We start from the raw sequence: 26,968 nt of genomic DNA, 5'->3' as shown, positions 1-26,968 counted from the left end.
ACCTCAAAGCCCTGCAGGCGTCCCACGTTCATCATGTCATTGCAGCGTTTGGGCACAAAGCACATCACCTCTACCGCTTTCTGTGTATGTGTATGTGTGTGGTTGTGTGTATGTGTGTGGTTGTGTGTGTGTGTGTGTGTGTGTGTGAGAGATAGAGAGAGAGAGCAAGAAAGAGAGAGAGAGAGAGAGAGAGAGAGAGAGAGAGAGAGAGAGAGAGATCCTTAAAACTAGCAAATCTTGAATACAGGTTGTTTGACTAGAGAGAACAAAATAACACAGAGCCTCACATGCTCTAGTAGTTACCTGTTCCTAGAGAACTAGTAGATGTAGATGCATGGTAGAAACTGTGTAATAACAGCATGATCTGCATTAGAACACCCACCTCCAGCTCTTCTGTATCCATCCCAGCTTTGGTGTAATACTTGAGGAAGTCCTGTTCACATAAACGCAGCATGGAGTCAGGAGAGTTCCAGTCAATGTAATGTAAGGTGAGGACATCTGGAAGATGCTTTCTCAGTTTCTCAGATTCATTTGAATACCAGAGAGAGTACAAGCTTGGCACTAGGTGATTGTTGTATGACCACGTTCATTGCCCCAGTATCCGTGCTTTAGAGATGTGGACGATGAGTATGACGTGTCTCCTCTCTAACGCCCAGGAAGTTACAATTCAAACTCCCATTACACAGCTCTGCAAGTGTTATAATGTCAAAATACTTTTGTTACGCACCAAATATGGGGTTTCGTTGAACAACATATACTCCTGTTACGGGCCAGTATTTACTTACAGAAGAGGTCAAAATAAAAATGTACAAGCAAAAATGACTCGCTGTAATTGTGTGTTTGTGTGTCTTTGTCTGTGTGTCTGTGTCTGTGTGTCTGTGTGTTTGTGTGTCTTTGTCTGTGTGTCTTTGTCTGTGTGTCTGTGTGTCTGTGTGTCTGTGTGTTTGTGTGTCTTTGTCTGTGTGTCTTTGTCTGTGTGTCTGTGTCTGTGTGTCTGTGTGTCTGTGTCTGTGTGTTTGTGTGTCTTTGTCTGTGTGTCTGTGTCTGTGTCTGTGTGTCTGTGTGTTTGTGTGTCTTTGTCTGTGTGTCTTTGTCTGTGTGTCTGTGTGTCTGTGTGTTTGTGTGTCTGTGTGTTTGTGTGTCTGTGTGTCTGTGTGTTTGTGTGTCTGTGTGTTTGTGTGCCTGTGTGTTTGTGTGTTTTTGTCTGTGTGTCTGTGTCTGTGTGTCTGTGTGTCTGTGTGTTTGTGTGTCTTTGTCTGTGTGTCTGTGTCTGTGTGTTTGTGTGTCTTTGTCTGTGTGTCTGTGTCTGTGCCTGTGTGTCTGTGTCTGTGTGTCTGTGTGTTTGTGTGTCTTTGTCTGTGTGTCTGTGTCTGTGTGTTTGTGTGTCTTTGTCTGTGTGTCTGTGTCTGTGTCTGTGTGTCTGTGTGTCTGTGTGTTTGTGTGTCTTTGTCTGTGTGTCTGTGTCTGTGTGTCTGTGTGTCTGTGTGTCTGTGTGTTTGTGTGTCTTTGTCTGTGTGTCTGTGTCTGTGTGTCTGTGTGTCTGTGTGTCTGTGTGTTTGTGTGTCTTTGTCTGTGTGTCTGTGTCTGTGTGTCTGTGTGTCTGTGTGACTGTGTGTGTGTGTGTCATTGTGTGTGCGTCATTGTGTGTGTGTCTGTGTCTGTGTGTCTGTGCTTGCATGTACTGTATATCTGTCCGTGTGTGTGTGTGTCTACATGCGTGCGTGCGCGTGCCTGCGTGTGTGCGTATACTGTACGTGTGTGTGTCTACATGCGTGCGTGCGCATGCCTGCGTGTGTGCGTATACTGTACATGTGTGTCACCTTGAGCAGCAGCTGGTACTTCATGATCCTCTGGACTGGTTTGATCAGCAGGTCGTTGAGTTGTAGTCTGTGACCCAGATGTTGTCTCAGCTCCTGATAGGTCCAACACACAAAAGGGTTGATGAGGGTGTTGGGGGGATGGTGCAACTCAATATTAGGACGCTGTTCTTAATGTTTTGTTAATTCAGTGTTTATCAATATGATACACCTCAAAATGTCATTAATACGACCAACCACAACATTGCATTCCTACAAGATCCAATATGGCATAATTACATAGTGTATGATATGGCATCGGGACACACACACAGACATGACCTCAAGCATGTATTATTAATTTGACCTGCCTTCACTACCACAACCACCCATCAATATGACATGTTATTACCTTCACATGACCACATCTACAAAGCATAGCATTATTCCCACGTGACCACATCTACAAAGCATAGCATTATTCCCACGTGACCACATCTACAAAGCATAGCATTATTCCCACGTGACCACATCTACAAAGCATAGCATTATTCCCACGTGACCACATCTACAAAGCATAGCATTATTCCCACGTGACCACATCTACAAAGCATAGCATTATTCCCACGTGACCACATCTACAAAGCATAGCATTATTCCCACGTGACCACATCTACAAAGCATAGCATTATTCCCACGTGACCACATCTACAAAGCATAGCATTATTCCCACGTGACCACATCTACAAAGCATAGCATTATTCCCACGTGACCACATCTACAAAGCATAGCATTATTCCCACGTGACCACATCTACAAAGCATAGCATTATTCCCACGTGACCACATCTACAAAGCATAGCATTATTCCCACGTGACCACATCTACAAAGCATAGCATTATTCCCATGTGACCACATCTACAAAGCATAGCATTATTCCCACGTGACCACATCTACAAAGCATAGCATTATTCCCACGTGACCACATCTACAAAGCATAGCATTATTCCCACGTGACCACATCTACAAAGCATAGCATTATTCCCACGTGACCACATCTACAAAGCATAGCATTATTCCCACGTGACCACATCTACAAAGCATAGCATTATTCCCACGTGACCACATCTACAAAGCATAGCATTATTCCCACGTGACCACATCTACAAAGCATAGCATTATTCCCACGTGACCACATCTACAAAGCATAGCATTATTCCCACGTGACCACATCTACAAAGCATAGCATTATTCCCATGTGACCACATCTACAAAGCATAGCATTATTCCCATGTGACCACATCTACAAAGCATAGCATTATTCCCACGTGACCACATCTACAAAGCATAGCATTATTCCCACGTGACCACATTTACAAAGCATCTACAAAGCATAGCATTATTCCCATGTGACCACATCTACAAAGCATAGCATTATTCCCACGTGACCACATCTACAAAGCATAGCATTATTCCCACGTGACCACATCTACAAAGCATAGCATTATTCCCACGTGACCACATCTACAAAGCATAGCATTATTCCCATGTGACCACATCTACAAAGCATAGCATTATTCCCATGTGACCACATCTACAAAGCATAGCATTATTCCCACGTGACCACATCTACAAAGCATAGCATTATTCCCACGTGACCACATCTACAAAGCATAGCATTATTCCCACGTGACCACATCTACAAAGCATAGCATTATTCCCACGTGACCACATCTACAAAGCATAGCATTATTCCCATGTGACCACATCTACAAAGCATAGCATTATTCCCACGTGACCACATCTACAAAGCATAGCATTATTCCCACGTGACCAGATCTACAAAGCATAGCATTATTCCCACGTGACCACATCTACAAAGCATAGCATTATTCCCACGTGACCACATCTAGCATTATTCCCACGTGACCACATCAAAGCATAGCATTATTCCCACGTGACCAGATCTACAAAGCATAGCATTATTCCCACGTGACCACATCTACAAAGCATAGCATTATTCCCACGTGACCACATCTACAAAGCATAGCATTATTCCCACGTGACCACATCTACAAAGCATAGCATTATTCCCACGTGACATACTACGTGACTAAAACCAAACCTGCCATTACCACAAAAGGAAATAACATTCCAGCAAAAGGAGTCTAATAAAAGTGAATTGTATTTTTGGAACGAGAGCTTCAGTAAGATAACAGTGATGTATGGTGGACTTAGCTGTATGTCTGCTAAGAGATACTAACCTGGAAGTAGGTCTCTATGTACTCAGAGACAATGTGTTCCGACTTGGGTTTATTCTGACAATAAACCACGTACATGTGGAGACGCCTCTCCTGTAATACAAACATACGCGCAGACAGTCAACCGTATAGCAATTGAACATATCAGAAAATAAACAGTACAGCACACAGCACTATCTATAACTGCTTTGAACATATTGAACTAGATTCAAAATATTATCAAAACAGAAGTTGTGTTGCAAACCTGTGATTTTGACCTGGGTGGTTCAAGCCCTGATTTCTGAATGGCTGAAAGCCATGGTATATCAGGGGTATGACAAAGCATGTATTTTTAGTGCTCTAAATATGTTGGTAACCAGTTTATAATAGCAATAAGGCTCCTCCGGAGTTTGTGATTAATGGCTGCGTTGTGTCGTGCCTAAGAACAGCCCTTAGCCGTGGTATATTGGCCATATACCACACCCCCTCTGGCCTTATTGCTTCAATATACAACGCAGTTAACAATAGCTTTAGATTCTAAATAGGCCCACAAAGTAGTGGAAAACACTGCTGTAAGAGCTTAAGGATTCATCCCACGAGGAGGTTACAAAACCAAGGGTTTGTAAAACGAGGAGGTAACAAAACCAAGGGTTTGTAAAATGAGGAGGTAACAAAACCAAGGGTTTGTAAAATGAGGAGGTTACAAAACCAAGGGTTTGCAAAAATGAGGAGGTTACAAAACCAAGGGTTTGCAAAATGAGGAGGTTACAAAACCAAGGGTTTGTAAAATGAGGAGGTTACAAAACCAAGGGTTTGTAAAATGAGGAGGTTACAAAACCAAGGGTTTGCAAAATTAACAAAACCAAGGGTTTGTAAAATGAGGAGGTTACAAAACCAAGGGTTTGCAAAATGAGGAGGTTACAAAACCAAGGGTTTGCAAAACCAAGGGTTTGTACAAAAAATGAGGAGGTTACAAAACCAAGGGTTTGCAAAAATGAGGAGGTTACAAAACCAAGGGTTTGCAAAATGAGGAGGTTACAAAACCAAGGGTTTGTAAAATGAGGAGGTTACAAAACCAAGGGTTTGCAAAATGAGGAGGTTACAAAACCAAGGGTTTGCAAAATGAGGAGGTTACAAAAACAAGGGTTTGCAAAATGAGGAGGTTACAAAACCAAGGGTTTGCAAAATGAGGAGGTAACAAAACCAAGGGTTTGCAAAATGAGGAGGTTACAAAACCAAGGGTTTGCAAAATGAGGAGGTTACAAAACCAAGGGTATGCAAAACGAGGAGGTAACAAAACCAAGTGTTTGCAAAATGAGGAGGTAACAAAATGGAAGGTAACAAAACTTCAGGAATCGACCTTATTAGACAAAACGTATCTCTCTCTTTTAGCACAAATTAATATGTCTGTTTGACTGGCAAAAATGTATCTAGAATCTTCAAAGATCAATGTGTGATGATGTCTTTCTCTGAGCCATTACCCATTAAAAGGAAGGAACAGAACAAAGAAACAATTTTTTGTCTTTAAGCGAAACTCTTTCTCTCTTCCTCTATTTCTCTCACAAACTCTCTCTCTCTTCTCTCTCTTCTCTCTCTACCTCTCTACCTCCAGTGTGACTAATTGTCAGATGAAAGAAGAGCAGCTGTTGTAAACCTGGGAGTGTGTGTGTGTGTGTGTGTGTGTGTGTGTGTGTGTGTGTGTGTGTGTGTGTGTGTGTGTGTGTGTGTGTGTGTGTGTGTGTGTGTGTGTGTGTGTGTGTGTAAGCAGTACTGGAGTTACCTGTGAATGAAGATATGTATAATGTACCCACAATGCTGTCCTGCTATCCTCCACGTAACCAGAGCCTTTGACAGCAGAGCAACCTAACTCTACCTTCGACCTAGCAATTCTTCTGAAGCTCGTTATCTCTGCATCCTGGAGACCAGGCAGGTAGGGGAATTACAGGATGTCTATGGGCCAGGGGGCTAGGAGGCTGTGAGGATGAAACACTGCAGTCAATGTGTTGTTGTGAGTTGTAACAATTACTTAAAAATCATGCAATGTGATTTTCTGGATTTTTGTTTTAGATTCCGTCTCTCAGAGTTGAAGTGTACCTAAGATAAAAAATTACAGACCTCTACATGCTTTGTAAGTAGGAAAACCTGCAAAATCGGCAGTGTATCAAATACTTGTTCTCTCCACTGTATGTGGTTGCTTCAATATGTGTATTTACGGTCTTGTTGGTATACTGAACAAAATTATGAATGCAATCATTTTACTGAGTTACAGTTTATACAGACAAATCAGTCAATTGAAATAAATTAATTAGGCCCAAATCTATGGATTTCACATGACTGGGAATACAGATATGCATCTGTTACTGTAGTCCCAGATACATAAAAAAAGGGGCGTGGATCAGAAAACCAGTCAGTGTCTGGTGTGACAGTCAGTGTCTGGTGTGACCACCATTTGCCTCATGCAGCGCGATACATCTCCTTCACATAGAGTTGATCAGGCTGTTGATTGTGGCCTGTGGAATTTTGTCCCAGTCCTCTTCAAATGGCTTTGCAAAGTTGCTGGATATTGGCGGCAACGGTACACTTTGATTCAGATCATCCCAAACATGCTCAATGGGTGACATGTCTGGTGAGTATGCAGGTCATGAAAGAACTGGGACATTTTCAGCTTCCAGCAATTGTATACAGATCCTTGCTAAATGGGGCTGTGCATGATCATGCTGAAACATGAGGTGATGGCAGCGGATGAATGGCCTGACAATGGTGGGCCTCAGGATCTCCTCACGGCATCTCTGTGCATTCGAATCGTCAACAGTTCAAATGCAATTGTGTTTGTTGTCCGTAGCTTATGCCGGCTCTGCTCATACCATAACTCCACTGCCACCATGGGACACTCGATTCACAACATTGACATCAGCAACCGCTCGCCCACACAACCCATACGCGTCATACTGCAAAATTCTCTAAAACAACGTTGGAGGTGGTTTATGGTAGATAAATTAACATTCAATTCTCTGGCAACAGCTCTGGTGGACATTCCAGTCAGCATACCAATTGCGCAAACTTGAGACGTCTCTGGCATTGTGTTGTGAGACAAAACTGCACATTTTAGAGTGTCCTTTTATTGTCCCCAGCACAAGGTGCACCTGTGTAATGATAATGCCGTTTAATCAGCTTCTTGATATGCCACACCTGTCAGGTGGATGGATTATCTTGGCAAAGGAGAAATGCTCACTAACAGGGATGAAAACAAATTTGTACACAAGACTTCAGAGAAATAAGCTTTTTGTGTGTGAATGGAACATTACTGGGATCTTAAATTTCAGCTCTTGAAACGTGGGACCAATACTTTACCTGTTGCGTTTATATTTTTGATCAGTATATTTGGGACCGCTCAGTAAAAGAATCTCTGTTGATCAGCAGTTTATCGACCAGATACAGTACAGATATAGTCATCTTTAGGGCCGGAGGAAAATAGCCACCATATCAAAGAGTCTAGTCAAGTGTTTATTATTACGGATTCTTATTCATGTGGCTTTTTTCTGTTTGCTTCTTCAAACTGCAGCTGTTTTTCTGCACATGCTTCCTGACTGACCGGTTCTGTCTGGGCTGGTCAAGATGCTAGCCAGCCTGTCTGTGGCTAGGAAAACACAGGCAGGTCTGAAATCCTTGGTATGAACAACAAGGAAGTGGAGGGGGAAACGTGTGTTTTTGTGTTTGTGTGTGTGTGAGGGTGCGAGTGCGAGTGAGGGGGCGAATGCTAGCAGCTGAAATACAGAGATGTGTTGGTGGATAAACAGGAGCTTTTCATGTGTTTCCTTACAGCGTTATACCTCAACAGACCCCAAATGGACACAGGACACACCTGTATCTCTGTGTGTCCATGTGCTTGTGTGTGTGTCCATGTGTGTCCGTGTGTGTGTGTCCCTGTGTGTGTGTCCCTGTGTGTGTCCGTGTGTGTAGACTCACATGCTTTATGAAAAGTTGGGCCAGTCTCTCTGGTTCTGCTATACATTTCTCCAGCTCGCCCATGAAGTAGCTAGAGAGAGAGAGACAGGTTACAAACACCACACACACACACACACACACACACACACACACACACACACACACACACACACACACACACACACACACACACACACACACACACACACACACACACACACACACACACACTATACAGTATCTCCGATACTCACTCTTTATGCCAGTCGAAAATTTGATGAATGTTTCCGAACACAATCTTGTCTTTTCCCTTCATGTCGGCTGGTATACCTTTACTAGTCATAGTGACCATGTAGCCCTGTACAGGAAACATACACCCAACCTCAGATCTCATATCCTGTACTTACTGACTGGGATTCAAGCCCAGGTCTCCTGCACACAACAAGACTGTGTTAACCTGTTGAGTTAAAGTCTATGTAGTTCCGCCACATATAATGTACATAACAAATTACCTGGAAAACAACTATTTCTGACTTGGAAAAGCTTTCCAAACATAGGCAGGTCGGTATTATGTTGCCATAACATCACTGGGCCAAAAATAACTGTCTGAAGTCTTCAATTTCTTCACCTAGAATATATCAAACTCTGTCAGATTAATAGTTTTGTAACACGATACTAATATATATATTAATAAAATCAAACCCAATAAAATAAATGTCTGTTTTTGGAGCCAGACAAAGCTGTGTTGAAAGAAACTGAAGGTGTTGCGTTGACAATGATTTCCAGGCCAAATCATTGAATAAATGGGTGCCGGTTTTTCTTCTGCCTTGGTTGATACAAAAGTTGTCAGATTCCAAACTCCAGCAGTCAAACGGTGGTTTCTGCTGCCACTGTTGATATCACTGTCCCTGGAAATTGTTCTAATACTGTATTCTCACCTCTACTATGCACCCCAGGTCTTCCACATACACTTTCTCTGTCTCTAGGAGTTCCTTCAGTACGTACCTGGACAGAGAGACGATACTAAGTGTTGGTCATCCCCATCAATGAAAAGTCTTTCCAAACTGTGCTGTCTGTTTAAAAGGGCAATCTGCAGTTGTTACATTTTTCGACTTTTAAAATAACTATATGTGCAGTTGAAGTCAGAAGTTTACATACACTTATGTTGGAGTCATTAAAACTCATTTTTCAACCACTCCACACATTTCTTGTTAACAAACTATAGTTTTGACAAGTCGATTAGGACATCTACTTTGTGCATGACACAAGAAATGTTTCCAACAATTGTTTACAGACAGATTATTTCACTTATAATTCACCGTACCACCAATCCAGTGGATCAGAAGTTAACATATACTAAGTTGACTGCCTTTAAACAGCTTGGAAAATTGCAGAAAATGATGTTATGGCTTTAGAAGCTTCTGATAGGCTAATTGACATCATTAGAGTCAATTGGAGGTGTACCTGTGGATGTATTTCAAGGCCTACCTTCAAACTCAGTGCCTCTTTGCTTGGCATCATGGGAAAATCAAAAGAAATCAGCCAAGATCTCAGAAAAAATATTGTAAACCTCCACAAGTCTGGTTCATCCTTAGGAGCAATTTCCAAACGCCTGAAGGTACCACGTTCATCTGTACAAACAATAGTATGCAAGTATAAACACCATGGGACCACGCAGCCGTCATACCGCTCAGGAAGGAGACGCGTTCTGTCTCCTAGAGATGAACGTACTTTGGTGCGAAAAGTGCAAATCAATCTCAGAACAACAGCGAAGGACCTTGTGAAGATGCTGGAGGAAACAAGTACAAAGTATCTATATCCACAGTAAAACAAGTCCTACATCAACATAACCTGAAAGGCTGCTCAGCAAGATAGAAGCCACTGCTCCAAAACCGCCATAAAAAAAGCCAGACTACAGTTTGCAACTGCATATGGGGACAAAGATTGTACTTTCTGGAGAAATGTCCTCTGGTCTGATGAAACAAAAATAGAACTGTTTGGCCATAATGACCATCGTTATGTTTGGATGAAAAAGGGGGAAGCTTGCAAGCCAAAGAACACCATCCCAATCGTGAAGCACGGGGGTGGCAGCATCATGTTGTGGGGGTACTTTAATGCAGGAGGGACTGGTGCACTTCACAAAATAGATGACGTCATGAGGAAGGAAAATAATGTGGATATATTGAAGCAACATCTCAAGACATCAGTCAGGAATTTAAAGCTTGGTCGCAAATGGGTCTTCCAAATGGACAATCCTTCACCAAAACAGTGGTGGGGTGACCCATTTGTAATTGTTTCAACTGCAGATTGCCCCTTTAAGATAATTGTTTGTAGCCATACATGATGCTCATGGAAATGCTGTGTTGTACATCAAACTTTGGTCAGTTTAAGAGTAAGGGGTAGTAAGGGCAGTGTTGTGTAATTACAGTTGAGTCACTTACATGCTCTTCTCTAAGGCACTCCTCCTCTCCTCCTCACTGTCAGCCGCTGATGATTGGCTGGGGGTGTTGTCCATCAATACTGAGACGTTGTCATCTGGATAGACATTGGTGGACTGAGTATCCTGGTCAAACAGACGGGACAGGCAATAGGGTTATGATATAATCTGTGGTCCGTTGACAATCTGAAGATAGAGAGAGAGAGAGAGAGAGAGAGAGAGAGAGAGAAGGGTAAAGTGGAGGGATAGAGGGAGAGAGAAAGATGGAGGCAATGTGTTAGATAGATCAAATAAGAAAGAGGGAGGCAGGGTGAGGTAAAGAGAGAAGGAGAGGCAAAGTGAGAGAGAGAATGGGAGGATAATGATGCAGGTCGCCAAGGTGACCAGGGAGGGAGGGGGAGCAGCCAGACACTATGGACCAGAATGAAGGGGATCTCACTGTCACTAATAATGGTGTAAGGCAGGGGTTCCCAAACGAGTTGGTTCTTTTTATAAGCCAGGACAAAGTTTAGGAACTCTGGTGTTGGATGTGGTGAAGTCACCATGAAAAAGAAGTGAGGAAGAGAAAGAAAGATGGGGAAAGGGGGAGGTAGAGAGGGCTACAGACCAGCTCAAAAAAAGCGACCCGGTACAAAACATTGAAATATTGGACAAGTAACGGAGTGTGGTGTCATGACGTTGACCTGAGGGGTAGGTTTATGACAGTCATAAATACCTTTTCCCCCCTTTTTCCTCTCTCCACTAGAGGTCGACCGATTAATCGGAATGGCCGATTAATTAGGGCCGATTTCAAGTTTTCATAACAATCTGAAATCTGTATTTTTGGGCGCCGATTTGCCGATTCAAAAAAATCATAATAATACATTTTTAACACCTTTATTTAATCTTTATTTAACTAGGCAAGTCAGTTAAGAACACATTCTTATTTTCAAAGACGGCCTAGGAACAGTGGGTTAACTGCCTTGTTCAGGGGCAGAACGACAGATTTTCACCTTGTCAGCTCGGGGGATCCAATCTTGCAACCTTACAGTTAACTAGTCCAACGCAATAACGACCTGCCTCTCTCTCTCGTTGCACTCCACAAGGAGACGTGAATGCAGTAAGCCAAGGTAAGTTGCTAGCTAGCATTAAACTTATCTTATAAAAAACAATCAATCATAATCACTAGTTAACTACACATGGTTGATGATATTACTAGATATTATATAGCGTGTCATGCGTTGCATATAATCTGACTGAGCATACAAGCATACAAGTATCTGACTGAGCGGTGGTAGGCAGAGCAGGCACGTAAACATTCATTCAAACAGCACCTTCTTGTGTTTTGCCAGCAGCTCTTCGTTGTGCGTCAAGCATTGCGCTGTTTATGACTTCAAGCCTATCAACTCCCAAGATGAGGCTTGTGTAACCGAAGTGAAATGGCTAGCTAGTTAGCGCGTGCTAATTGTTGTTTTGTTGCTGGTTCGAGCCCAGGGAGGAGCGAGGAGAGGGACGGAAGCTATACTGTTACACTGGCAATACTAAAGTGCCTATAAGAACATCCAATAGTCAAAGGTTAATGAAATACAAATGGTATAGAGGGAAATAGTCCTATAATTCCTATAATAACTACAACCTAAAACATCTTATCTGGGAGTATTAAAGACCCATGTTGAAAGGAACCACCAGCTTTCATATGTTCTCATGTTCTGAGCAAGGAACTGAAACGTTACCTTTCTTACATGGCACATATTGCACTTTTACTTTCTTCTCCAACACTTTGTTTTTGCATTATTTAAACCAAATTGAATATGTTTCATTATTTACTTGAGGCTAAATTGATTTTATTGATGTATTATATTAAGTTAAAATAAGTGTTCATTCAGTATTGTTGAAATTATCTTATTACAAATAAATAACTAAAAAATCGTCCGATTTAATCGGTATCGGCTTTTATGGTCTCGATATCGGCATAGAAAAAAATCATAATCGGTTGAGCTCTACTCTCTACCCTACTGATGCTACATTTGCAAAAACCTTGGTTAACATAGAGATTCTGGGAACATCAGAAGGTGGGGGGAAATTAACTATATTCTGGTAAACTGACCAATTGAACATATGCGGTGGTACTTAATGAATATGATGTCAGTTCGGTTGTCATCTGAGACATTCTCATCAATGATAAGATGACATAAACTCTACAGTGGAAAGTCTACACATCAGAGTTATCAGATTCACATGGAATTGTTGTTCAATTTAAATGTTTGAATATGAAATTATTCGTGATGGGATGAAATGTGATTTTAGCTTCTAAAATGTAAGACAGGGCTCTGCTCAATCTGTGGCCTGCCCCTGTGAATGGACATGGGCTATAAAACTTTTCAAACACGCCCTCCTCTCCCTTCCTATATAAGCCCTTGACGACCATATAACCTTCTGTTCCGAGGATGTAGGACGACGGTCCGATGTCAGAATGGTTCAGATAATAACTACAGAACGAAGCCAACATCAGCGTGAGCTTTGGTTGCGAATGGTATGAACTTTGAACTCTTATTCACTACAGAAGGGATACCTCCTAGCCGTTGAGTTAGCAACAGCAGATGCAACAAGGGTTAGGAAGGAACAGACAGAGTAGCCCGTCTATCACCCAACGATGTTACTACAACGTATCCAATTGACAACCAGAGACATTCTTCAAAGGACTCGGTTTGGCAACACGGCATTCCATCTACCACCAACCTACCAAAGCGCAGCTCAGAGTAAATATTTATTGTATTTTCCTTTTCCAAATGGGCGGTAATTTAGAATGCATAAGATACTGTATTTACGATAGCACAGCTTCTCCCTTTGTTCCTCAGTCTTCCTGCTCTTTCACTCAAACCCAGCCCTTTTCTTTTGTGTAACAAGCTGTCATATCTGTTCTGCCCGCTAGGGACGTTTTCCTTTATGACGTAATAAGTAATCAAGTTATGATTTAATTATGTGTATGTGTAATTCTGTGTGATTAGTTAGGTATTTAGTAAATAAATAATTAAAACAATTTTGTATTGCTGATTCAAATTGTTAGCCAGGGTTTGTGCAGACACCAAGAATTTACAACTTTCAGGTGAGACTGAATTAAGATGAGGATTAATATTGACTGCTATTGATGTCAAATATTGCTAGGTCTTTAAGAGTATATTCGGAAGATAACAGCTCTATAAATATTATTTTGTGGTGCCTGACTCTCTAGTTAATTACATTTACATGATTAGCTCAATGCTTGTGTCAGCAGTAACATACACTTGAATGCTTGTCTGAACATACAATATCTTGTTCTTGTTCAGTGTCATGTTCATTGGCTACAGTCTTCCGATCGGCATGTACATAATTTTAGAATAGTGGATGTCAACCTATTTACGCCTGGCCAAGCATACACACCAGAGGAGGCTGAGAAGTTTGGTGGGAGGAGCTATAGTAGGATGGGCTCATTGTAATGGCTGGCGTTCCATTTATTCCATCCCAGCCATTACAATGAGCCCATCCTCTTATAGCTCCTACCAGGAGAATGCTTCCTGCCCCAACTCATAGTGCCAACTGTAAAGTTTGGTGGAGGGTGAATAATGGTCAGGGGCTGTTGCTCATGGTTCGGGCTTAGGGCCATTAGTTCCAGTGAAGGGAAATCTTAATGCTACAGCCAACAATGACATTCTAGACGATTCTGTGCTTCCAACTTTGTGGCAACAATTTGAGAACGGCCCTTTCCTATTTCAGTATGACAATGCCGGCAGGTAACCTAGGGGTTAGAGCGTTGGACTAGTAACCGAAAGGTTGCAAGATTGAATCCCCGAGCTGACAAGGTAAAAATCTGTCGTTCTGCCCCTGAACAAGGCAGTTAACCCACTGTTCCTAGGCCGTCATTGAAAATAAGAATTTGTTCTTAACTGACATGCAAAATGATGTCCTTACAGATATGGTTTGTCGGGGTTGTTGTGGAAGAACTTGACTGCACAGAGCCCTTACCTCAACCCCATTGAACACCTTTGGGATAAATTGAAACGCTAACTACGAGACAGGCCTAAACCCTCAACATCAGTGCCCGACCTCACTAATGCTCTTGTGGCTGAATGGAAGCAAATCCCGCAGCAATGTTCCGACATCTAGTTGACAGCCTTCCCAAAAGAGTGGAGGCTGTTGTAGCAGCAATGTTCCAACATCTAGTGGAAAGCCTTCCCAGAAGAGTAGAGGCTGTTATAGCAGCAAGGGGGAGACCGACTCCATATTAATGCCCATAATTTTGGAATGAGATGTTCGACGAGCAGGTGTCCACATACATTTGGTCATGTAGTGTATATGGGCTTTTATTTCCCATCAACTTCTGCAAATGTGTCATTTTACTAAAGCTGCAGAGCACACAGTGTGTGTGTGTGGTTGTGTTGATGTGTATACTTCTCTGTGTGTGGTGTAGGGGGCGTGCTACACCACTGCTTATAACTATCAGTTAAGTAGAACTATAAGACATTTAAGATGTGTCAAATAAATGTTATCCAGCTCAGGGCTCCAGCTACGCATTTGGTTTGCTAGCGTGCTAGCTAGGTGTCTAGATGTCAAGATCAGTTTTCTTGGGTACAGCAGAGACATTCAGTTCCCTCCTGGATCAAGATCCCTGTTGCCTAAAATAGGTTTGTGTGCTGTATAATAACAGAGTATACCCCGGTATGGTACAGAAACGGTATGATGGTATTAACATCTCCAGCAGAGCTCTACCCTGGCTGACAGGTCTCCAGGCCTCCAGCAGAGCTCTACCTTGGCTGACAGGTCTCCAGGCCTCCAGCAGAGCTCTACCCTGGCTGACAGGTCTTCAGGCCTCCAGCCCTCCAGCAGAGCTCTACCTTGGCTGACAGGTCTCCAGGCCTCCAGCAGAGCTCTACCCTGGCTGACAGGTCTCCAGGCCTCCAGCCCTCCAGGCCTCCAGCAGAGCTCTACCCTGGCTGACAGGTCTCCAAGCCTCCAGCCCTCCAGCAGAGCTCTACCCTGGCTGACAGGTCTCCAAGCCTCCAGCCCTCCAGCAGAGCTCTACCCTGGCTGACAGGTCTCCAGGCCTCCAGCAGAGCTCTACCCTGGCTGACAGGTCTCCAAGCCTCCAGCCCTCCAGCAGAGCTCTACCCTGGCTGACAGGTCTCCAGGCCTCCAGCAGAGCTCTACCCTGGCTGACAGGTCTCCAAGCCTCCAGCCCTCCAGCAGAGCTCTACCCTGGCTGACAGGTCTCCAAGCCTCCAGCCCTCCAGGCCTCCAGCAGAGCTCTACCCTGGCTGACAGGTCTCCAAGCCTCCAGCCCTCCAGCAGAGCTCTACCCTGGCTGACAGGTCTCCCTGACTGCTTGACATGGATCACTACCAGATGTTCTCTGTATCTGGTAGAACCCCTCAGGAACGACACACACAGCTCTCTTTCTACGCCCCCCCCCCTTCACTCCTCTATTGTGCTTGTTCTGTTTTTCTACACAGAAGCCAACTTTAAATCTGTAAGAGTTTTAATAAAAGCTGAGAGCATGGTGCTCCTGTTGTTTATGCCTTATTGAGGTGTAGGTAGGGTTTGTGTGTGTGTGTCTCTCTGTCTCTGTGTGGTGTCTGTCTGTCTGTCTGTCTCTGTGTGTGTGTGTGTGTGTGTGTGTGTGTGTGTGTGTGTGTGTGTGTGTGTGTGTGTGTGTGTGTGTGTGTGTGTGTGTGTGTGTGTGTGTGTGTGTGTGTGTGTGTGTGTGTGTGTGAGAGAGAGAGAAGTAGAGGGGGTGTTCTAAGAAGTCTTAACTTTTTCTCTTCCTTTCCTGAAAGAGAAACAGTAAATCTGTCAAAGGAGGGGAGGAAGGAGAGTGAGAAAGAGAGAGATGGAGAATGACAGTGATAGAGGGAGAATAATAGGAGAGAGGGAGAGAGAGACCCTGAGATGACTGACCTACATACTTTAATACCTATTTTTCTCTCTCCCTCTCTCCCTCTCTTTCCTCTCTTCCCTCTTCTGGCAGTACAGACTGAATCAGTGATCTCCTTCCCTTCTCTCCCATCTGTCTCTAACTGTGTGTAATCCTGCCATCAGAGCCTTATGACTGGCTGCTATAATGAAATGCAGGGGAATGACCCCCTCCCTGGGTCATGTTCAGTAGGGCACACTGTAACAAAACATTTGGAAATCTGTGGTGTTATTGGAAAAGTTCAGCTCCCTTGTTCCACTCGGTTTCAAACCCTTTTATCAACACTGACCCTGGTAAGAGTCCAGTGGGAATGAGCGCTGGCTCTCTGATGTGTTTTGTCATAATGTTCACTATCCAGGCCCCCTTACAACCCTGTTCTCTGTTCCAAATGCCATCTATACCATTTGCTGTTGCCGTTCACACAATTCCAATTGTTTGATGTGTAAATGAAAGAGCAAAGCCATTGTTTGGACTCATTTCCTGGAACAGTAGTCATCTTCCATTACATTTCTCCTCTCAGTGCCATTTTCTTTTTATCTGTAAGGATTTTCTTTGTAGTATGTTAATGCATCTATCACACAGACCCCTGACTAGTCTGTGTCCCAAATGGCACCCTATTCCCTGTAGTAGTGCACTATGTAGGAGATAGGGTGCCATTTGGGAAGAAGTTTTGACAAACCTTCCCCACTGGACTGCCTCCTATTGATGAACTCTGAGAGGACCTTGAGTTCATCTAGGTGTGTGTGTCTGCGTGTGTATCTGAGACCGAGAAACTATGTTTGATCAGCCAAGCCCAGCAGCGGTGGTGGTGATCTGGGATCCTTCGGACGTCCATACTCTAAACCCTAACCTTAACCCCTACCCTTAACTTAACCATAACAACAACCCTTACCTAAAGGTGAATCACTTTTAGCCTACCTTTACTATTTAAAAAGTCAACTTCAATGGGGGGTAGGGACGTCCCAAGGATTCCGGATAGAATGGACCCTGAGATGTTTCATACCCAGGTCTGTCTCAGGCGCCATGGAAACGAAGCCTTGTGTTGTACCCATTCCTCAGAGGAAATCATTAGACTCTCCCCTGTCCCCATATACACTGAGCAGCAACAGCTAAAGCCTTCTATAGATTATCAATAGAGTGTTTCATCAGGTCATCAGTTCATCAGTCCGATTGATTGTGTTTTTTATGGTTGGATAAGTTGACTGTGTAATCTGTGTCAATAAGATTGTATGTCTGTATCTACCTAGTTTAGCCTCTTAGACCTAGGCATTTGCTCAGGGGCCTAACACCAGTTGTCAGGTTTCAGGCAAGGTTTGTCAACATGCAAACATGGTTTACTGAACCACCTCTGTTACACAGGGCTGTGTGTTGGGACAGACTTGTGTGTGTGTGTGTGTGTATTTGTTTGTTCGTTTGAGTGTGTGTGTGTGCGAGGGCTGTATGTGTGTCTGTGGTTGACTCACCTGTGTGTAGGCAAGTGCAATACAGCCCTGTAGTGAGTCAGACAAGTAGCTGGGAGAGTTGGGGGTTGCTGAGGAAAGTTCCTCAGGACTGGCCAACCTATACCTACACTCCACAACACACACACACACACACACACACACACACACACACACACACACACACACACACACACACACACACACACACACACACACACACACACACACACACACACACACACACATACACATACACATACACACACACAGGCAGAGGGAGAACATCATTACTCAACATAACACAACAACATAAACATCAACCGCACATTAAATCCTTGCAACACTGTGATTGTCAGAAACATCCCCAGGAGTGAGATAGCGGAATCACCATCTCCAGGGCTGTTATTATCATAACTAGCATCGCGACTGTAATCACACTGTGCCTATCCACCACGTGTACATCATGTGGGTAAACTATGGGTAAATCATGTAGCAGTCAACTGTGTTGATATTCATTGGTGAGGTACTGTACTGTCAATGGGCTGCGGTTGGGCAAGCAGTTGGTAGATATTTACACAGAAAAGGTAGTTGATCTCGATCTTATATGTAGATATTTGCTCAGGAATAGTAATCTCTTTAACTAAGACCGTCGCCAAAACTAAGACAGTTCTGCCGAGTTGTTCTGCCAAGAAACAGAGGAAGGCTCCACACCACTCTCTCACTTGAATATATTGCTTAGTTAATTTCAGATGATCTCATTTTGCTCTTTTGTAGCTTTGGCAACTATGTGTGTGTTTTCCATACCTGTTTGCTCCTCTCCTCTCTCCTCTACATACCTGTTTGCTTTACAGATGCTCCCCACTCCTTGGTTGCAATCCTTCTAATTTAGTGTACCTTGCGCGCAAAACCCCTATGTGGAATTCCTGCCGATCTGCGGTCCAGAACACCTAGTTCATCTGAGCAACATGCTGCGCATCCCTTGACGTCGTGGTGGAGGCACGTCTACTCATTTCTCCTAACTGGAGATTTTCTCACCAGTCCATCTTCTCATGTGAATTCCATGCTGTCACTTAAGCTTAAGCTTCATTTTTTTCCATCTTTCACCCACCAAGTGGCCTTGGAGATTTCCTCAATGAGCTTGACACCTTAATAAGATCATTTCCTGACGATGGCTCACCGCTCTTCGTACTTGGTGACTTCCACCTCGAGGCATCTGCCTTCGATTAATTTCTTTCCAACTCTCTCTTTCCCCTCCCTGCCTCTTTTAACATAACCCTTTCCCTATCCCCTCCAAATCACAAGTCAGACAATACAGTTGACCTGATCTTTACCAGAGACTGTTCTCCTACTTACTACCCCCCCCCCAGGTCTCTGATCACTACTTTTTTGTTGTTTCCTATTCTGTCTCCTGTCCTCCAACCCTAACCACTCAGCCCCTACCCAGATGGTCATGTGTCATCACAATCTTCACTCTCTCTCTCCTCTTCTATCCTATCATCTCTGCCTTCTGCTAAATCCTTCTCCCTCCTGTCTCCTGATTCTGCCTCTTCGACACTACTCTCCTCCCTTTCTGCATCCTATGACTCGTACCATCCCCTTTCCTCCCGGCCTGCTCGGCCCTCCCCTCCTGCTCCGTGGCTGAGTCTCATTACAATCTCACAGAACAGGGCTGCGGCAGCTGAGCGGAAATGGAGGAAAACAAACAATCATCCTTTCACCCCCTCCTCTCTACCTCCTCTTCCTCTGTATCTGCTGCTAAAGCCACTTTCTATCACTACATTTCAAGCTTCTGCCCCGAACCCTAGGAAACTATTTTCCACCTTATCCTCCCTCCTTAATCCTCCACCTCTCCCTCTGCGGATGACTTTGTCAACCACTTTGACAATCAGCCTATTGTTGATAGGCCTATCTTGTGATACAGATATTATGGGATTTCTACACATTATACTGAGGAGTTGACTTAAGAGGTCCATTTCAAATCTGTCAGTACCCATAGTCCCAATAGTCCCAATGTAGAATAGCTAGTCCTCACTGTATGTAACCTGTATGTACAGTACCAGTCAGTAGTTTGGACACACCTACTCATGCAATGGTTTTTCTTTATTTGTACTATTGTCTACGTTGTACACTAATAGTGAAGAAATGAAAATGATGAAATAACACATATGGAATCATGTAGTAACCAAAAAAGTCTAAATATATTTGATATTTGATATTCTTCAAAGTAGCCACCCTTTGCCTTGATGACAGCGTTGCACACTCTTGACATTCTCTTAACCAGCTTCACCTGGAATGCTTTTCCAACAGTCTTGAAGGAGTTCCCACATTAGCTGAGCCCTTGTTGGCTGTTTTTCCTTCACTCTGTGTTTTTTTGGTTAGTCCATATGTGTTATTTCATAGTTTTGATGTCTTCACTATTATTCTAAAGAAAAACCCTTTAATGAGTAGTGTCCAAACTTTTGACTGGTACTGTACATACTTGTATGTAATGTAGGTGTTTGCATCCCTAGTGTTCTCTACCTTTACAAAGGTAAAACTAGTGCTTAGCAATGCCTCTCCACTCACCATCTCTTTGTGTGTGATGGGTAGTATAGTGGTGAGGTGGTCCTCTGATCCTAGGGGTCTGCCAAGCCCCAGCCCTCCCAGGCCCAGGCCCAGGTCATGACTGTGCCTAGAAGGGGGAATAGGAGGAGGGGATTTGCTTCCCCCATCCAACTTCCTGACCTGCCGCTCCCCCTTGGAGCTGGCAGAGATGTTGACGCCCCCAGCGCTGAGCTTGCGGACTGGATTGGTCAGCCACTTCTTCAAGGTGCTTACGGAACGTCGCGAGCCTGGGGAGCTGGGGGCGGAGCTACAGGAAACCGTCAGGGTCGGAGGCAGGGACGCCACGGAGGTGGAGATGCTACCCTCGCTGCCTGCAGCCGAGTATGAGTCTGGAGGGAGAGAGAAAACGGGAGATGGAGGGAGAAGGCAAAGGTCACATAACAGGTCAAGAGAAGAGGAATGATAAACTCTCTAAGTCAACGACTGGGATCTCTCATCTCTCCAGATAGACAAATGGAAGTTTAACTAAGGCAAAGGGCAGCAGCAGACACACAGCAGCAGACACATATTTTTGGTGCAGAACTAGAGCGGGATAAATACGCTAGCTAAACAATGGATGACCATAGAGATGGATGACCATAGAGCTAGGTGAACACAGAGCTGGATGAACACAGAGCTGGTTGAACACAGAGCTGATTGATCATAGAGCTGGATGATCATAGAGCTGGTTGAAAACAGAGCTGAGTGATCATAGAGCTGGATGACCATAGAGCTGGTTGAACACAGAGCTGAGTGATCATAGAGCCCCTCTCCCCCTCCCTCATCAGTAACTCTCCCCTCCCTCAACAGTAACTCTCCCCTCCCTCAACAGTAACTCTCTCCTCTCTCCCCCTCCCTCAACAGTAACTCTCTCCTCTCTCCCCTCCCTCATCAGTAACTCTCCCCCTCCCTCAACAGTTACTTTCCCTCTCTTCCCCTCCCTCATCAGTAACTCTCCCCCTCCCTCAACAGTAACTCTCCCCCTCCCTCATCAGTAACTCTCCCCCTCCCTCATCAGTAACTCTCCCCCTCCCTCATCAGTAACTCTCCCCCTCCCTCATCAGTAACTCTCCCCCTCCCTCAACAGTAACTCTCCCCTCCCTCATCTGTAACTGTCCCCTCCCTCAACAGTAACTCTCCCCCTCCCTCATCAGTAACTCTCCCCCTCCCTCAACAGTAACTCTCCCCCTCCCTCATCTGTAACTGTCCCCTCCCTCAACAGTAACTCTCCCCTCCCTCAACAGTAACTCTCCCCTCTATCCCCTCCCTCAACAGTAACTCTCCACTCTATCCCCTCCCTAATCAGTAACTCTCCACTCTCCCCCTCCCTCAACAGAAACTCTCCCCCTCCCTCAACAGTAACTCTCCCCCTCCCTCATCTGTAACTGTCCCCTCCCTCAACAGTAACTCTCCCCTCCCTCAACAGTAACTCTCCCCTCTATCCCCTCCCTCAACAGTAACTATCCACTCTATCCCTCCCTAATCAGTAACTCTCCACTCTCCCCTCCCTCAACAGTAACTCTCCCCTCCCTCAACAGTAACTTTCCACTCTCCCTCCCTCAACAGTAACTTTCCACTCTCTCCCCTCCCTCAACAGTTACTTTTCCCTCTCTTCCCCTCCCTCATCAGTAACTCTCCCCCTCCCTCAACAGTAACTCTCCCCCTCCCTCATCAGTAACTCTCCCCTCCCTCATCAGTAACTCCCCCTCCCTCATCAGTAACTCTCCCCCTCCCTCATCAGTAACTCTCCCCCTCCCTCAACAGTAACTCTCCCCCTCCCTCATCTGTAACTGTCCCCTCCCTCAACAGTAACTCTCCCCCTCCCTCATCAGTAACTCTCCCCCTCCCTCAACAGTAACTCTCCCCCTCCCTCATCTGTAACTGTCCCCTCCCTCAACAGTAACTCTCCCCTCCCTCAACAGTAACTCTCCCTCTATCCCCTCCCTCAACAGTAACTCTCCACTCTATCCCCTCCCTAATCAGTAACTCTCCACTCTCCCCCTCCCTCAACAGAAACTCTCCCCTCCCTCAACAGTAACTCTCCCCTCCCTCATCTGTAACTGTCCCCTCCCTCAACAGTAACTCTCCCTCCCTCAACAGTAACTCTCCCCTATCCCTCCCTCAACAGTAACTATCCACTCTATCCCTCCCTAATCAGTAACTCTCCACTCTCCCCTCCCTCAACAGTAACTCTCCCCTCCCTCAACAGTAACTTTCCACTCTCCCCTCCCTCAACAGTAACTTTCCACTCTCTCCCCTCCCTCAACAGTAACTTTCCACTCTCCCCCTCCCTCAACAGTAACTCTCCCCCTCCCTCAACAGTAACTCTCCACTCTATCCCCTCCCTAATCAGTAACTCTCCACTCTCCCCCTCCCTCAACAGTAACTCTCCCCTCCCTCAACAGTAACTCTCCACTCTATTCCCTCCCTCAACAGGTAACTCTCCACTCTCCCACTCCCTCATCAGTAACTCTCCCCTCCCCCAACAGGTAACTCTCCACTCTCCCACTCCCACAACAGATAACTCTCCACTCTCCCACTCCCTCAACAGTAACTCTCCCTCCCTCAACAGTAACTCTCCCCTCCCTCAACAGGTAACTCTCCACTCTATCCCCTCCCTCAACAGTAACTCTCCACTCCATCCCCTCCCTCAACAGTAACTCTCCCCTCTATCCCCTCCCTCAACAGTAACTCTCCCCTCCCTCAACAGTAACTCTCCACTCTATCCCCTCCCTCAACAGGTAACTCTCCACTCTCCCCTCCCTCAACAGTAACTCTCCCTCCCTAAACACTAACTCTCCACTCTTTCCCCTCTCTCAACAGTAACTCTCCACTCTATCCCTCCCTAATCAGTAACTCCCCTCTCTAAACAGTAACTATCCACTCTCTCCCCTCCCTAAACATTAACTCTCCACTCTTTCCCTCTCTCAACAGTAACTCTCCACTCTCTCCCTCCCTCAACAGTAACTCTCCCCTCTATCCCTCCCTCAACAGTAACTATCCACTCTATCCCTCCCTAATCAGTAACTCTCCACTCTCCCCCTCCCTCAACAGTAACTCTCCCCTCCCTCAACAGTAACTTTCCACTCTCCCCTCCCTCAACAGTAACTTTCCACTCTCTCCCCTCCCTCAACAGTTACTTTCCCCTCTCTTCCCCTCCCTCATCAGTAACTCTCCCCCTCCCTCAACAGTAACTCTCCCCCTCCCTCATCAGTAACTCTCCCCCTCCCTCATCAGTAACTCTCCCCCTCCCTCATCAGTAACTCTCCCCCTCCCTCATCAGTAACTCTCCCCTCCCTCAACAGTAACTCTCCCCCTCCCTCATCTGTAACTGTCCCCTCCCTCAACAGTAACTCTCCCCCTCCCTCATCAGTAACTCTCCCCCTCCCTCAACAGTAACTCTCCCCCTCCCTCATCTGTAACTGTCCCCTCCCTCAACAGTAACTCTCCCTCCCTCAACAGTAACTCTCCCTCTATCCCTCCCTCAACAGTAACTCTCCACTCTATCCCCTCCCTAATCAGTAACTCTCCACTCTCCCCCTCCCTCAACAGAAACTCTCCCCTCCCTCAACAGTAACTCTCCCCCTCCCTCATCTGTAACTGTCCCCTCCCTCAACAGTAACTCTCCCTCCCTCAACAGTAACTCTCCCTCTATCCCCTCCCTCAACAGTAACTATCCACTCTATCCCCTCCCTAATCAGTAACTCTCCACTCTCCCCTCCTCAACAGTAACTCTCCCCTCCCTCAACAGTAACTTTCCACTCTCCCCTCCCTCAACAGTAACTTTCCACTCTCTCCCCTCCCTCAACAGTAACTTTCCACTCTCCCCCTCAACAGTAACTCTCCCCCTCCCTCAACAGTAACTCTCCACTCTATCCCCTCCCTAATCAGTAACTCTCCACTCTCTCCCCCTCCCTCAACAGTAACTCTCCCCTCCCTCAACAGTAACTCTCCACTCTATTCCCTCCCTCAACAGGTAACTCTCCACTCTCCCACTCCCTCATCAGTAACTCTCCCTCCCCCAACAGGTAACTCTCCACTCTCCCACTCCCACAACAGATAACTCTCCACTCTCCCACTCCCTCAACAGTAACTCCCTCCCTCAACAGTAACTCTCCCCTCCCTCAACAGGTAACTCTCCACTCTATCCCCTCCCTCAACAGTAACTCTCCACTCCATCCCCTCCCTCAACAGTAACTCTCCCCTCTATCCCCTCCCTCAACAGTAACTCTCCCCTCCCTCAACAGTAACTCTCCACTCTATCCCCTCCCTCAACAGGTAACTCTCCACTCTCCCCTCCCTCAACAGTAACTCTCCCCTCCTAAACACTAACTCTCCACTCTTTCCCCTCTCTCAACAGTAACTCTCCACTCTATCCCCTCCCTAATCAGTAACTCTCCCCTCTCTAAACAGTAACTATCCACTCTCTCCCCTCCCTAAACATTAACTCTCCACTCTTTCCTCTCTCAACAGTAACTCTCCACTCTCTCCCCTCCCTCAACAGTAACTATCCACTCTCTCCCCTCCCTCAACAGTAACTCTCCTCCCTCAACAGTAACTCTCTCCTCTCTCTCTCAACAGTAACTCTCCACTCTCTCCCCTCCCTCATCAGTAACTCTCCCCCTCCCTCAACAGTAACTCTCCCTCTTCCTCAACAGTAACTCTCCACTCTCTCCCCTCCCTCAACAGTAACTCTCCCCTCTATCCCCTCCCTCAACAGTAACTCTCCCGCTCCCTCATCAGTAACTCTCCACTCTATCCCCTCCCTAATCAGTAACTCTCCACTCTATCCCCTCCCTCAACAGTAACTCTCCCCTCTCCTGCTCCCTCATCAATAACTCTCCACTCTTTCCCCTCTCTCAACAGTAACTCTCCACTCTATCCCCTCCCTAATCAGTAACTCTCCCCTCCCTAAACATTAACTCTCCACTCTTTCCCCTCTCTCAAAAGTAACTATCCACCCTCTCCCCTCCCTCATCAGTAACTCTCTACTCTATCCCCTCCCTCAACAGTAACTCTCCCCTCTCCCCTCCCTAAAGAGTAACTCTCCACTCTTTCCCCTCCCTCATCAGTAACTCTCCACTCTATCCCCTCCCTAATCAGTAACACACTTGTTTAGCTTTCTGTTGCACAACGATTTGAAAGTATTTTCAATGCACTCACTTCTGCCAACAGGTTATCTCTTGTACAGTGTTATCAGTGAATGACGAGAGAGAGAGAGAGAGAGAGAGAGAGAGAGAGAGAGAGAGAGAGAGAGAGAGAGAGAGAGAGACAGAGAGAGAGAGAGAGAGAGAGACACACAGAGAGAGGGAGAGAGAGAGACAGAGAGAGAGAGAGAGTTAGCATTCATGAGTTCTTTATAAAGCTTATGCTGACACAAGTCAGTGGCCCAATATGTAAGTGTTTCCAATATGTAAGTGTTTCCAATATGTAAGTGTTTCCAATATGGAAGTGTTTCCAATATGTAAGTGTTTCCAATATGGAAGTGTTTCCAATATGTAAGTGTTTCCAATATGGAAGTGTTTCCAATTTCATCACATTCCCAGTGGGTCAGAAGTTTACATACACTCAATTAGTATTTGGAAGCATTGCCTTCAAATGATTTAACTTGGGTCAAATGTTTTGGGTAGCCTTCCATAAGCTTCCCGCAATAAATTGGGTGAATTTTGGCCCATTCCTCCTGACAGAGCTGGTGTAACTGAATCAGCTTTGCTCCTTGCTCGCACACGCTTTGTTAGTACTGACCGCAAATCTTCTATAGGACTGAGGTCAGGGCTTTGTGATGGCCACTCCAATACCTTGACTTTGTTGTCCTTAAGCCATTTTGCCACAACTTTGGAAGTACGCTTGGTGCCATTGTCCATTTGGAAGACCCATTTGCGATTTCCTGACATGTCTTGAGACGTTGCTTCAATATATCCGCATAATTTTCCTACCTCATGATTCCATCTATTTTGTGAAGTGCACCAGTCCCTCCTGCAGCAAAGCACCCCCACAACATGATGCTGCCACCACCGTGCTTCATGGTTGGGATGGTGTTCTTCAGCTTGCAAGCCACCCCCTTTTTCCTCCAAACATAACGATGGTCATTATGGCCAAACAGTTCTATTTTTGTTTCATCAGACCAGAGGACAATTCTCCAAAAAGTACAATCTTTGTTCCCATGTGCAGTTGCAAACCGTAGTCTGGCCTTTTTTGGCGGTTTTGGAGCAGTGGCTTCTTCTTCCTTGCTGAGCGGCCTTTCATGTTATGTCGAAATAGGACTCGTTTTACTGTGGATATAGATACTTTTGTACCTGTTTCATTCAGCATCTTCACAAGGTCCTTTGCTGGTGTTGTGGGATTGATTTGCACGTTTCGCACCAAAATACGTTCATCTCTAGGAGATAAAATGCGTCTCCTTCCTGAGCGGTATGACGGCTGCGTGGTCCCATGGTGTTTATACTTGCATACTTTGTTTGTACAGATGAACGTGGTACATTCAGGCATTTGGAAATTGCTTCCAAGTCTCAACGACTCAACGATTTGAACGACCAGACTTCCAATTGACTCAAATGATGTCAATTAGCCTATCAGAAGCTTCTAAAGCCATGACATCA

At 45.2% G+C, this 26,968-nt stretch overlaps 1 protein-coding gene across 3 annotated transcripts in view; it reads right to left on the bottom strand.

The window, feature by feature from the left end:
• The window catches only part of LOC112216361 (rho guanine nucleotide exchange factor 25), an 81,017-nt gene that overhangs the window by 12,115 nt on the left and 41,934 nt on the right, over positions 1-26,968 (bottom strand). For 2 of the 3 annotated variants that reach the window (XM_042299645.1, XM_042299647.1), the window contains exons 2-11: positions 20,352-20,719; positions 17,808-17,918; positions 10,423-10,544; positions 8,920-8,986; positions 8,236-8,339; positions 8,003-8,072; positions 4,061-4,150; positions 1,821-1,913; positions 383-433; positions 3-80 (exon numbers count right to left, since the gene is read on the bottom strand). In XM_042299645.1, the coding sequence (XP_042155579.1) occupies positions 3-80; positions 383-433; positions 1,821-1,913; positions 4,061-4,150; positions 8,003-8,072; positions 8,236-8,339; positions 8,920-8,986; positions 10,423-10,544; positions 17,808-17,918; positions 20,352-20,719 (1,154 nt within the window). The remainder of the gene's footprint in view (positions 1-2; positions 81-382; positions 434-1,820; positions 1,914-4,060; positions 4,151-8,002; positions 8,073-8,235; positions 8,340-8,919; positions 8,987-10,422; positions 10,545-17,807; positions 17,919-20,351; positions 20,720-26,968) is intronic. The other variant, XM_042299648.1, reaches the window with a different exon arrangement.

The sequence above is a fragment of the Oncorhynchus tshawytscha genome, linkage group LG16 (assembly GCF_018296145.1).
Source record: "Oncorhynchus tshawytscha isolate Ot180627B linkage group LG16, Otsh_v2.0, whole genome shotgun sequence".
In the NCBI taxonomy this organism is placed as follows: Eukaryota; Metazoa; Chordata; class Actinopteri; order Salmoniformes; family Salmonidae; genus Oncorhynchus; species Oncorhynchus tshawytscha.
This window is presented reverse-complemented; position numbering and strand designations above follow the sequence as displayed.